The sequence below is a fragment of the Heteronotia binoei genome, chromosome 15, assembly GCF_032191835.1.
Source record: "Heteronotia binoei isolate CCM8104 ecotype False Entrance Well chromosome 15, APGP_CSIRO_Hbin_v1, whole genome shotgun sequence".
NCBI classification, from domain to species: Eukaryota; Metazoa; Chordata; class Lepidosauria; order Squamata; family Gekkonidae; genus Heteronotia; species Heteronotia binoei.
Genome location: NC_083237.1, coordinates 2,101,260 through 2,113,471, shown reverse-complemented (window position 1 = coordinate 2,113,471; position 12,212 = coordinate 2,101,260). Strand labels below are relative to the sequence as shown.

The 12,212-nt window shown below is 52.4% G+C and overlaps 1 protein-coding gene across 1 annotated transcript in view; it reads left to right on the top strand.

Annotated features, from left to right (window-relative positions):
- The window catches only part of LOC132584135 (asialoglycoprotein receptor 1-like), a 29,139-nt gene extending 20,511 nt beyond the window's left edge, over window positions 1-8,628 (top strand). The window contains exons 6-9 of the mRNA XM_060255937.1: window positions 929-1,021; window positions 2,728-2,876; window positions 4,401-4,507; window positions 7,177-8,628. Of these exons, the coding sequence (XP_060111920.1) occupies window positions 929-1,021; window positions 2,728-2,876; window positions 4,401-4,507; window positions 7,177-7,333 (506 nt within the window). The 3' untranslated portion in view covers window positions 7,334-8,628. The remainder of the gene's footprint in view (window positions 1-928; window positions 1,022-2,727; window positions 2,877-4,400; window positions 4,508-7,176) is intronic.
- The last annotated feature ends 3,584 nt before the right edge of the window (window positions 8,629-12,212 follow it).

Below are 12,212 nucleotides of genomic sequence, written 5' to 3'. Positions count from 1 at the left end.
GTGGAAGAGTGGGGAATCAAACCCAGTTCTCCCAGATAAAGGGTCCGCACACTTAACCACTACACCAAACTGGCCACAAAACATAAGTGCCACATAGGATTAATGTCAGATGTTTGAGAGCCACAAGCCATGAATGTCAGATGTAGGTAGGTAGGTAGGAAGGAAGGAAGGAAGGAAGGAAGGAAGGAAGGAAGGAAGGAAGGAAGGAAGGAAGGAAGGCAAATAGATTGGGGGAGGGAGAGGTGGAAAGAAAGCAACTTTAAATACCTTCTCCAAGCTGCTGAATGGCTTGGCTTGGAGAAGTGACATAAAGGTCGTTTTCGCACTCACCTTAATCAGCAGCGACGACCCTCTTCACCGCACAGGATCTGCGTGGATTTCGCACTAATTGCCGCGGAGCACCCAGAAGAGCCGGAAACCAGTTTCCGTTTGTGCCGCAAAAGCGCCGGGACTTTCCGGCTCTTCTGGGTGCTCCGCGGCAATTAGTGCGAAATCCGCGCAGATCCTGCGCAGTGAAGAGGGTCATCGCTGCTGATTAAGGGGAGTGCGAAAAAGACCAAAGAGACAAATGCCTTCTCCAAGCTGGTGGATGGGGTGGTGGGGACTTTGAAAGCCCCATGCAGCTACCAAGTGGCAACTTGGCCACCCCTAGTGTGGTGGTTAGAGCATCAGGCTAGGGTCTGGGAGGACCCAGGTTCGCTGGGGGGCCAGTCACAAACTCTCAGCCTGACCTACCACAAAGGGTCGTTGTGAAGGGGAAATGGAGGCGAGGAGAGCGATGCAGACCATGCTGGGTCCTCATGGGTTACTCTGGGGTGCTGCTCAGCCCCAGCTGGGGCATTTGAATGGAAGGAGGCCGAATCCCAGTTTCCTTGCGGGGCAAATGAGCGATTCAGTCCCCCCTCTTCCTCCCCTTTTCCTCCCACAGGCAGGAAGAGGCTCCTGGCCCAGGTGACGGGCGTGAAGGGCAACGTCAGAACCATCCACTGCGAGGTGGAAGATTTCCAGCAGCAGCGCACAGGTCAGGAGAGGCTGTTTGCAAGGGGAGGAAGAGGGGCCGGGTTCAAAGGCGACTGGCTTTTCTGCCCTCGGATGGTTCTCTGGGCCCTGGGATGCGGCCATCAGGACTCCAGCTTTGCCCTCCGGGGACGCAGCAAACCCCTCTCCTCCGGCAGTCTGTCCTTCCACAGGGGCTGGCCAAAGGGCCCGGAACGGCTTGCAAATGCAGCATCCGTCTCTCTGCAGCTCTTTGGAGTGAACAGCGGCCATTTGAGTGGACACCCCCCCCACCTTATCACTTCCATAGCTTAATTGTCCTCTTCTGGCAATCTGGCTTCATTCACTGGGACCCCCACGTTCTAGTGGCAAGGGGGCACCCCGGGCTGTGACTCCTGGGAAAGCAGGGCTGGATTAAACCCTCTGGAGGTCCCTGGGCAGTCAAAATCGGGGTGGGGGGAACCAGGGGGGGGAGCTGGCCTGGGACCCCTCTAGGCGTAGGGGCCCTTAGGCCAGTTCCTCCTTGGCCTAATTGTTAATCCGGCTCTGTGGGAAAGTTCTCTAAACGACGGTTGCCAGCTCCTGCTTGGGAAAAACCTGAAGACATGGGGGTGGAGCTTAGGGACTGTGTGTTTTGGGAAGGGGAGGGGCCTCCGCAGAGTCTCATGCCCTAGAGCCCGCCCTCCAAAGCAGCCAATTGGAACCCATCTCTGCCGCCTGGAGAGCCGTTGGTATTCCAGGAGACCTGCAGTCCCCACCGAAGATTGGCAGTCCTGCTTTCGAAGAGGTGGGGCCGGAGCTATGCTCCTTCTCATCTAGGCTTGCCCTCCCCCCCCCCCCGCATCCTGGGGTGGGTCAATTTAGGGATGCCAGATCCCCTGGTGGGACCTGGAGATCCCCTGGAATTACAGCTTCTCTCCAGATGGCCCGTGTCACGTTCTCCAGGTGCAGGCAGGCAGGAGTCCAAAGCCAGTCCAAGGTCAAAGTCCAGGAAGTCAAGCAGGAGCCAAGTCACCAATGCAGAATCACAAACCGGAATCAGAAGTCAGTGTCCAAAAGCCAAAAGGTCAGGGTGCCATGGAAATCAAGCAGGTCAGGATCAGGAAGGAGCGTGGATGCAAGCCAGAGAATAGACTTGTTGCTTCCACAAGGTTACCAGGTCCTGGGTAGGAGGTACATGGGAGTCTCAATCAGTCTGCTCTCTGGGCGGCAGTGACTCTGCTAGTACTCAGGGGCTGAGAGACCTGAAGCTTCGGCGTGCCTCATGTCTTCGCTCTGAAAGTTCTTTCCGGAGCCTGCTTCGAACTCTTGAGATGGGAGGAGGAGAGCTTGGAGGAGATTGATCGTCAACAGCTGACACTGGTGCCTGGAGAGTGATTGATGGGCCAGCTGCGGTTTGTTCAGCTGAGGAACTGGCTGGCAACTCTTCCAGGTCTGTTAACCCTTCCAGCTCCTCGTCGTCTGGGCTTATGACAGCCCAGGTCAGTTCCCCTAAAGCAAAAGGGTGCTTTGGAGGGTGAGCTCTGTAGCTCCGAGGTCCCTGTAGCCCCCAGGCTCCATCCTCAAAGCGCCAGGAGTTTCCCAACTTGGAGCAAGCTATCCTACCCCCTCCCCACCATGCCCTCTCCAGCCTTCCCAGAGCGCATTCCATGGAAATTCTTGGTAAGAATGAATGAAGTCCAAGGGGTGTTTCTGTTGAAGCTGCCTGCCCCCCTTTCTCTCCTCCTCCAGGGGCCCAGGTCTGCTGCCCCCCAGGCTGGGCTTCCTTCCGGACCAACTGTTACTGGGATTCCAGAGCAGGGAAGTCATGGGACGAGGCCAAGAAGGACTGTGAAGATAAAGATTCTCACCTGGTGATCATCAACTCCTATGAGGAGCAAGTACGTCAGGGGCGGGGGGGGGGCAGCTTGGGCAGCTGTGCAGCTTCCTCCCTCCGCTCATCCCACGCTTGGCAGGAGGGAGGGATGCTGGGAGGAGAGAGAGCCAGGGTGGCAGAGTGACTAGAGTGCCACATTAGGATCTGGGAGGTCCGGGTTCGAATCCCCATTCTGCCTTGGAAGTTTGCTGGGTGATCTTGGGTCGCTCACACACTCAGCCTCACCTGCTTAACAGGGTTGTTGTGAGGAGGAGGAGGAGAGGAGAAGAATGCAAGGCTTTTTTGTAGCAGGAACTCATAGAATCATAGAGTTGGAAGGGACCTCTAGGGTCATCTAGCCCAAACCCCCTGCACAATGCAGGAAACTCACAAACACCTCCCCCTAAATTCACAGGATCCTCATTGCTGTCAGATGGCCATCTAGCCTCTGTTTCAAAACCCCCAAGGAAGGAGAGCCCACCACCTCCCAAGGAGGAAGCCTGTTCCAGTGAGGAACCGCTCGAACAGTCAGGAAGTTCTTCCTAACGATGAGCCACAAACTCTTTTGAACATATATATATATACACACATACGCACGCGCACACACACACTGTGGCTAATAGCCACTGATGGACCTCTGCTCCATATTTTTATCTAACCCCCTCTTGAAGCTGGCTATGCTTGTAGCCGCCACTGCCGTCTGTGGCAGCGAATTCCACATGTTAATTACCCTTTGGGTGAAGAAGTACTTCCTTCTATCTGTTTTAACCTGACTGCTCAGCAATTTCATTGAATTTCATTTTGATTTAATTTCAACCCATTGGTTCTGGTCTTACCTTCTGGGGCCACAGAAAACAATTCCACACCACCCTCTAGAGGACAGCGCTTCAAGTACTTGAAGATGGTGATCCTATCACCTCTCAGCTGCCTCCTCTCCAGGCTAAACATTCCCAGCTCCTTCAATCTTTCCTCATAGGATTCGGTCTCCAGACCCCTCACCATCTTCGTCGCCCTCCCCTGGACCCGTTCCAGCTTGTCTAGATCCTTCTTAAATTGTGGTGCCCAAAACTGAACACAAGACTCCAGGTGAGGTCTTACCAAAGCAGAGTAAAGCGATACCATCACATCACGTGATCTGGACACTAGACCTCTGTTGATACAGCCCAAAATTGCATTTGCCTTTTTAGCCACCGCATCACACTGTTGAGTCATGTTCAGCGTATGATCCACTAAGACCCCTAGATCCTTTTCGCACATACTCCTTTGCCTATTAGGCTGATGTAGCCAATCCTCTTGAAGCTTACAGCAGGCCCTATACTAAGAGCTCTGTAAGCTCTTGGAGGATTGGCTACATCAGGGGGTGTGGCCTAATAGGCAAAGAAGAAGACTGAAGGTTTATACCCCGCCCTTCTCCCTGAATCAGAGAGCTCACGGCGGCTTACGATCTCCTATAGCTTCTCCCCCCACAACAGACACCCTGTGAGGTGGGTGGGGCTTTGGGTCCCCACCAGTGAGCAAGATATAAATAAATACGTTCTTTCTCTCCTAGCTGTTCGTGGCACAGCGTGTGAGGCCGTGGTTCACTTGGATTGGCCTGACTGATGCCAGCGGCAGCTGGAAGTGGGTCGACGGGACGCCGTACACCATCCGCACCGAGTGAGTTGGCCTGCTCTCCCTCCCACAATGCAATGCAAGAAATCCCTGAGGTTTTGACCATCCTAGCCCAGTCAGCCACTCCCCGGCACGGGGTACAGCGGTGTTCTATCGACCAGGCATGAAGGTCTTGTTATAGAGTAGCCATCTTCCATGCTGCTCGATAGCAGCCATTTTTCTTTCCTTTCCTTCAAAAGACGTCAACACATTTTTCATCCCTGCTTGCATATCTTCAAGCAACTGCCCACATTCCCCTGCAGAGGACCGTCCAGGGTCTTGACAGGAGAGCCAGTTTGGTGTAGTGGTTAAGTGCATGGACTCTTATCTGGGAGGATGGGGTTTGATTCCCCACTCCTCCACTTGCACCTGCTGGAATGGCCTTGGGTCAGCCAGAGCTCTCGCAGAGCTGTCCTTGAAAGGGCAGCTTCTGGGAGAGCTCTCTCAGCCCCACCCACCTCACAGGGTGTCTGTCGTGGGGGAGGAAGGGAAAGGAGATTGTGAGCCGCTCTGAGACTCTTCGGAGTGGAGGGCAGGATATAAATCCAATATCTTCATCTACCTCACAAGGTGTCTGTTGTGGGGGAGGAAGGAAAAGGAGATTGGAGGCCGCTCTGAGACTCTGTCCTTGAAAGGGCAGCTGCTGTGAGAAACCTCTCAGCCCCACTCACCTCACAGGGTCTCTGTTGTGGGGGAGGAAGGGAAAGGAGATTGTGAGCCACTCTGAGACTCTTCGGAGTGGAGGCCGGGATATAAATCCAATATCTTCTTCTTCTTCTCTTCTTCTTGACAAACTCAGTGTTGGGTTGCCAACTCCAGCTTGGGAAATTCCTGGAGATCTGGGGCAGAGTCTGTGGGTGGTGTGGTTTGGGAAGAGGAGGATGCTCAGTAGAGCTTCTACTCCAGTGACCCTTTTCTCCAGGGAAACTGATCTCTCTTGTCTGGAAATCAGTTGTAAGTCCAGGAGATTGCCAGGTCCCACCTGGAGGCTGGCAACCCTAAGTCACAGCAAAGAGCTAGTGTTCCCACAAAAAGGCAAATGCAATTTTGGGCTGTATAAAGAGAAGTCTAGTGTCCAGATCACGTGATGTGATGGAATTGTTTTACTCTGCTCTGGTTAGACCTCACCTGGAGTCTGGTGTTCAGTTTTGGGCACCACATTTTAAGAAGGATATAGACAAGCTGTAACGGGTCCAGAGGAGGGTGACGAAGATGTTGAGGGGTCTGGAGACCAAGTCCTATGAGGAAAGGTTGAAGGAGCTGGGCATGTTTAGCCTGGAAAAGAGACCGCTGAGAGGTGATAGGATCACCATCTTCAAGGACTTGAAGGGCTGTCCTATAGATGAGGATGTGGAATTGTTTTCTGTGGCCCCAGAAGGTAGGACCAGAACCAAGGGGTTGAAATTAAATCAAAAGAGTTTCTGGTTCAACATTAGGAAGAACTTCCTGACCGTTAGAGTGGTTCCTCAGTGGAACAGGCTTCCTCCTTGGGAGGTGGTGGGCTCTCCTTCCTTGGGGATTTTGAAACAGAGGCTCAATGGCCATCTGACAGCATTGAGGAGCCTGTGAATTTAGGGGGAGGTGTTTGTGAGTTTCCTGCATTTTGCAGGGGGTTGGGCTAGATAACCCTGGAGGTCCCTTCCAACTCCATGATTCTATTATTCTAAATGTCCTATGTCAGTGCCAGGAGTTACTTGGTCCCACAGCCTGAGCCAAAATTCAGCCCCAGAGTAGGAGAAGGAATGGCGAAGTGACTCTGAGCATGTGCAGAGTGGCATTCCTTTATTAATAAGTAACCACAGGCAGCTTGGGCCCAGAGAGAGTCTTGAATCGGGGCCCCCAGATCCCTCCTAACCCTGCCTTTCCTTCTCACCAGCAGGAACTCCTTTGCATATTAGGCCACACACCCCCTGATGTAGCCAATTGAGCTTACAGTAGGCCCTGTCCTAAGAGCCCTGTAAGCTCCAGGAGGATTGGCCACATCAGGGGTGTGGCCTAATATGCAAATGAGTTCCTGCTTCCAAAAACATAAAGCCCTGCTCACTGAGGTCAGTAGGAAAGAACAGACTGACTACCCCTGGGCCAAGACAAATCAAACTACAGAACACTCGCTCTCGGGCCTTTTCGGCCGCAGCCCCATATCTCTGGAACCAACTTCCAGAGGAGGTGCGGGCCCTGCGGAACCTTGATCAGTTCCGCAGGGCCTGCAAGACCACCCTTTTTAAATTAGCTTATGAATAACTGAATTATACTGATAAGAAGAAAATCCGCCATCAGCATCAACTAGAAGAGCGTCAAGGATAGCGTTATAATATGTTTTAGTTAATTGTTTTAATCAGGTTTTTAAGGTCAATTAATGTTTAATGTTTCTAATGTAACTGTTTTATTGTTGGTGCACCATTGGTCACCGTATTGTTAGCCGCCCTGAGCCTGCTTCGGCAGGGGAGGGCGGGGTACAAATAAAATTTATTATTATTATTATTATTATTATTATTATTATTATTATTATTTATTTGATTTTATCAGATTTATATCCCGCCCTCCCTTAACAGGCTCAGGGCAGCTAACAACAGTTAAACAACAGAATGCCAGATCCTTCCTTGTGACAGTTTCCCAGGCAATGTGAGAGTCACTAGAGCGGCTTCACCTCTCTCCCTCCTTCCTTGCCGTTTCAGGGACTGGCGTGAAGATCAGCCCGACAACTGGTACGGCCACGGACTCGGCGGAGGGGAAGATTGCGCCCACTTCCACGACGACGGGCGCTGGAACGATGACCACTGCTCCCGCACGTATGGCTGGGTTTGTGAGATGGAGGCAGACAGCATGGCGTAAGGAGAGCCCTGCTGGATCTGACCGGTGGGGATCCATTGGTCTCACGCAGCGGCCAGCCGGGTGCTCTGGAGGGCCAACGTCTGGGCCGAGAGGCCTAGGACTTTCCACCCGTTCCCCCCAAAACAGGGGCTCCAGCCCTGACGCATTACGCTCACCTGTTTCCCCTTCCCTGATGAAAGGGAAGTTTTGCTGTCCTGCACCCCAAGAGAATCCTGATGGCCAAACCCTTTAAGAACATAAGAGAAGCCATGTTGGATCAGGACAATAGCCCATCCAGCCCAACACTCTGTGTCACACAGTGGCCAATATATGTGTGCGTGGCTAATAGCCACTGATGGACCTCTGCTCCATATTTTTATCCAATCCCCTCTTAAAGCTGGCTATGCTTGTAGCCGCTGCCACCTCCTGTGGCAATAAATTCCACATGTTAAGCACCCTTTGGGTGAAGAAGGACTTCCTTTTATCCATTTTAACCTGACTTCTCAGCAATTTCATTGAATGCCCATGAGTTCCTGTATTGTGAGAAACGGAGAAAAGGACTTCTTTCTCTACTTAATCCATCCCTTGCATAATCTTATAAACCTCTCTCATGTCACCCCACAGTTGACGTTTCTCCAAGCTAAAGAGCCTCAAGCGTTTCAACCTTTCTTCATAGGGAAAGTGTTCCAACCCTTTAATCATTCTAGTTGCCCTTTTCTGGACTTTTTCCAATGCTATAATATCCTTTTTGAGGTGCAGTGACCAGAATTGCACACAGTACTCCAAATGAGACTGCACCATCGATTTCTACAGGGGCATTATGATACTGGCTGATTTGTTTTCAATTCCCTTCCTAATAATTCCCAGCATGGCGTTGGCCTTTTTTATCGCAGTCACACACTGTCTTGACATTTTCAGTGAGTTCTCTACCACGACCCCAAGATCTCTCTCTTGGTCAGTCTCTGCCAGTTCACACCCCATCAACTTGTATTTGTAGCTGGGATTCTTGGCCCCAATGTGCCTTACTTTGCACTTGGCCACGTTGAACCTTATCTTTGATGCATTCCAGGAAGAGGCGGTTATGCGCTGCCTCTCCCAGCAGAGACCTCCTTCCCCTTCCCCAAATCAGGGGGTCGCTTTGTAGGGAAAAAAGGAGGTCCTGGAGCTCATTAGCACAACTCATTTGCATAACTCATTTGCATCTGCTACACCCCGCTGACATCACCGGAAGGTGGACTAAATTATATCCGCTCAGCGTCTACCTTCAAATGCTTCTTGAATTATGATTGTCCTAATAAAACCTTACTCTCACCACACTTTTAAAATGACTTTCTCCTCTGTGGCCTCAAGTGGCATGAGGAAGATTTCCATCGGTCTGCTTCGTATGCTTGGGTTACAGGGCTGTAGCCGGGATTTGAAAGGCTGGGGGGCCGCCTTTCCCACCCACTGCAGGGCTTGCCACTTCTCAGAAGCTTCCTGGGGTAGGGGCAAAAGCTGGAGGTTCTGAAAGTGGCCAAGTCAAGGCAGAAATCCCTAAAACTTTGGGCTCCAGAAGGGAGTGCATCTTGCATGCAAGCAGGGGGTTTTCCTCCCACCTCCCTCTCCCCCGCCCCAGCGCTTTGCAGCCAGCAGCTCCATCTGTCCCCCTCCTGCCCTGGCCCCTCCACCTGGCCTCCTGCTGCTCGACCTTCCCCCTAGGGTTGCCAAGTCCAATTCAAGAAATATCTGGGGAGTTTGGGGGTGGAGCCGGGAGACTTTGGGGGTGGAGCCAGGAGACTTTGGGGGGTGGAGCCAGGAGACATTAGGGGTGGAGCCAAGATCAAGGCTGTGACAAGCATAATTGAACTCCAAAGGGAGTTCTGGCCATCACATTTAAAGGGCCATCACCCTTTCAATGCCTTCCTTCCATAGGAAATCATGAAGGATAGGGGCACCTTCTTTTGGGGCTCATAGAATTGGACCCCCTGGTCCAATAGTTTTGAAACTTGGGGGATATTTTGGGAAGCAGCACCGGATGCTATACTGAAAATTTGGTGCCTCTACCTCAAAAAACAGCCCCCTCCAGAGCCCCACAGATCAATTCTCCATTGTTTTCTATGGGAATAAATTTCCATAGGGAATAACAGAGTTCCCAACAGACATTTCCCTCCCCTCCCCCTGCTTTCTGATGACCGGGGGGATCCCCTGCCCCCACCTGGGGATTGGCAACCCTACTTCCTCCTCTCCACTGGCTGCTTTTGTTGCTGCAGTGCCCTGGGCTCTGCTCAGCTCTCCGGGGACTGGCTGCCACTGATGGCGCTTTGCTGACTCAGCCACAGCAAAAATAAAAAGCAGGCTGCACCCTGGAGGGCCCCCTGGGAGCTGGGGGCGGGGCTGACTGGAAGTCAGGGGGCAGTGCCCCCACAGGCCCCGCTATGGCTACAGGCCTGTTTGGCTATTTCCCCTTTTTTATGGGGGAGAAATATTAGAAAGTTTGTCAAATCTTAAGAGTTCTGCAAATTTCTCACAGTGGAGCCCAGAAGCGTTTGGTTTTTTTGTGGGGGTGGGTGAGAAAGCACAATAAAATCTGGAGGTTCCTGAGCCCTCTTCCTGCAAGCTCCCGCCCACAATCTTGTCTATCCTGTGCTCAAGAACTGAAGCCCAATTCTCTAGTGGGATAATTCCAGTTGCGTGTGGCGTTGGATCCTGCAGATCCACAAATGGCTGTCCTTCTTCCCCTTGGAGGAGCACCCCCATTCTTGGAATAGGTACATCTATACTCCCAGTTGCCAGTTTGGTGTAGTGATTAAAGGTGGTGGAGAACCAGGTTTGATCTCCCGCTCCTCCTCCTCCACGTGCAGCTGCTGGTGTGACCTTCGGCCAGTCCTGGTTCTGTCAGAGCTCTCTCAGCCCCACCTGCACCATCAGGTGCCAGTCATAGGGAGAGGAAGGGAAAGGAGACTGTAAACCACTCTGAGGCTCTGAGTGAAGGGTGGGGTAGAAATCCAATGTCATCTTAACATAAGAACATAAGAGAAGCCATGTTGGATCAGGCCAACGGCCCATCCAGTCCAACACTCTGTGTCATGTAAGAACATAAGAGAAGCCCTGTTGGATCAGGCCAGTGGCCCCTCCAGTCCATCACTCTGTGTCACATAAGAGAAGGCATATTGGATCAGGCCAATGGCCCATCCAGTCCATCACTCTGTGTCACATAAGAGAAGCCATGTTGGATCAGGCCAACGGCCCATCCAGTCCAGCACTCTGTGTCACATAAGAGAAGCCATGTTGGATCAGGCCAACGGCCCATCCAGTCCATCACTCTGTGTCACATAAGAGAAGCCATATTGGATCAGGCCAACGGCCCATCCAGTCCATCACTCTGTGTCACATAAGAGAAGCCATGTTGGATCAGGCCAACGGCCCATCCAGTCCATCACTCTGTGTCACATAAGAGAAGCCATGTTGGATCAGGCCAATGGCCCATCCAGTCCATCACTCTGTGTCACATAAGAGAAGCCATGTTGGATCAGGCCAATGGCCCGTCCAGTCCAACACTCTGTGTCACACAGTGGCCAAAGAAACCCCGTAAGTGCCATCAGGAGGTCCACCAGTCGGGCCAGGACACTAGAAACCCTCCCACTGTGGCCCTCCAAGCACCAAGAATACAGAGCATCACTGCCCCAGAGAGAGAGTTCCAACAATAGGCTGTGGCTAATAGCCACTGATGGACCTCTGCTCCAGATGTTGATCCAACCCCTATTGAAGCTAGCTATGCTTGTAAAAGGTAAAAAGTAAAGGTAGTCCCCTGCGCAAGCACCAGTCGTTTTCGACTTTGGGGTGACGTTGCTTTCACAACGTTTTCACGGCAGACTTTTTACGGGGCGGTTTGCCCTTGCCTTCCCCAGTCCTCTACACTTTCCCCCCAGCAAGCTGGGGGCTCATTCGGAAGGATGGAAGGCTGAGTCAACCTTGGGCCAGCTACCTGAATCCAGCTTCCGCTGAGATCGAACTCAGTTGGTGAGCAGAGGGCTCCGACTGCAGTACTGCAGCTCTACCACTCTGTGCCATCTCCTGTGGCAGTAAATCTCCTCCTTTGTTCCAGTCCCAACTACAACCATTCCTTTCCAGGCTTCTAACCCCTCCTGCCCTCAATTTCCAATGCCTTGTTTTTGCTTCCCTTCCTCAGCTCCATCCCTTCTGCTCTTCCCCACCTATTTCCATTTTTCCCCAGTCTCTTTTGTCACCACCACCACCAGAGTGCTGCAGTATTTTGCCTCTGTTTAAAGAAAACAGCACAAGGGCTGTAACGGAGGAATGGTGGCTGGGATGGGGATGACGGGGAAGTGTGGAACTCCCTGCCTTCTGGCCCACGAGGCTCCCATACTTGGGCAGGATCTCTGCAGGGAGGACAGGCCAAGCAGGTTTGAGAAGCCAGCGCAGCGTCTCTTGTGGGCGGTGGGCTCTCAGGATGCTTCGCTTGGAGCCAGTCATCCCATTCTTGGAAATCAAGGCCTACAGCCGCAAAGCGAAAACTGCATTCTCAGAATAAATGATACACACCTTTGTTTTGGCTCAGGGATTTGCCTTGTCAAAGGCTGGGGAAGGGACCTTTGGGACCCAGAAGAGAAGTGCAACAAGGGGAGGGACGGTGGCTGAGTGGTAGAGCATCTGCTTGGTAAGCAGAAGGTCCCAGGTTCAATCCCCGGCCTCTCCAGTTAAAAGGACCGGGTGGGAGGTGATGGGAAAAAGACTTTTGAGGGACGGTGGTTGAGTGGTAGAGCATCTGCTTGGTAAGCAGAAGGTCCCAGGTTCAATCCCTGGCATCTCCAGTTAAAAGGGCCGGGTGGGAGGTGATGGGAAAGACTTTTGAGGGACGGTGGCTGAGTGCTAGAGCATCTGCTTGGTAAGCAGAAGGTCC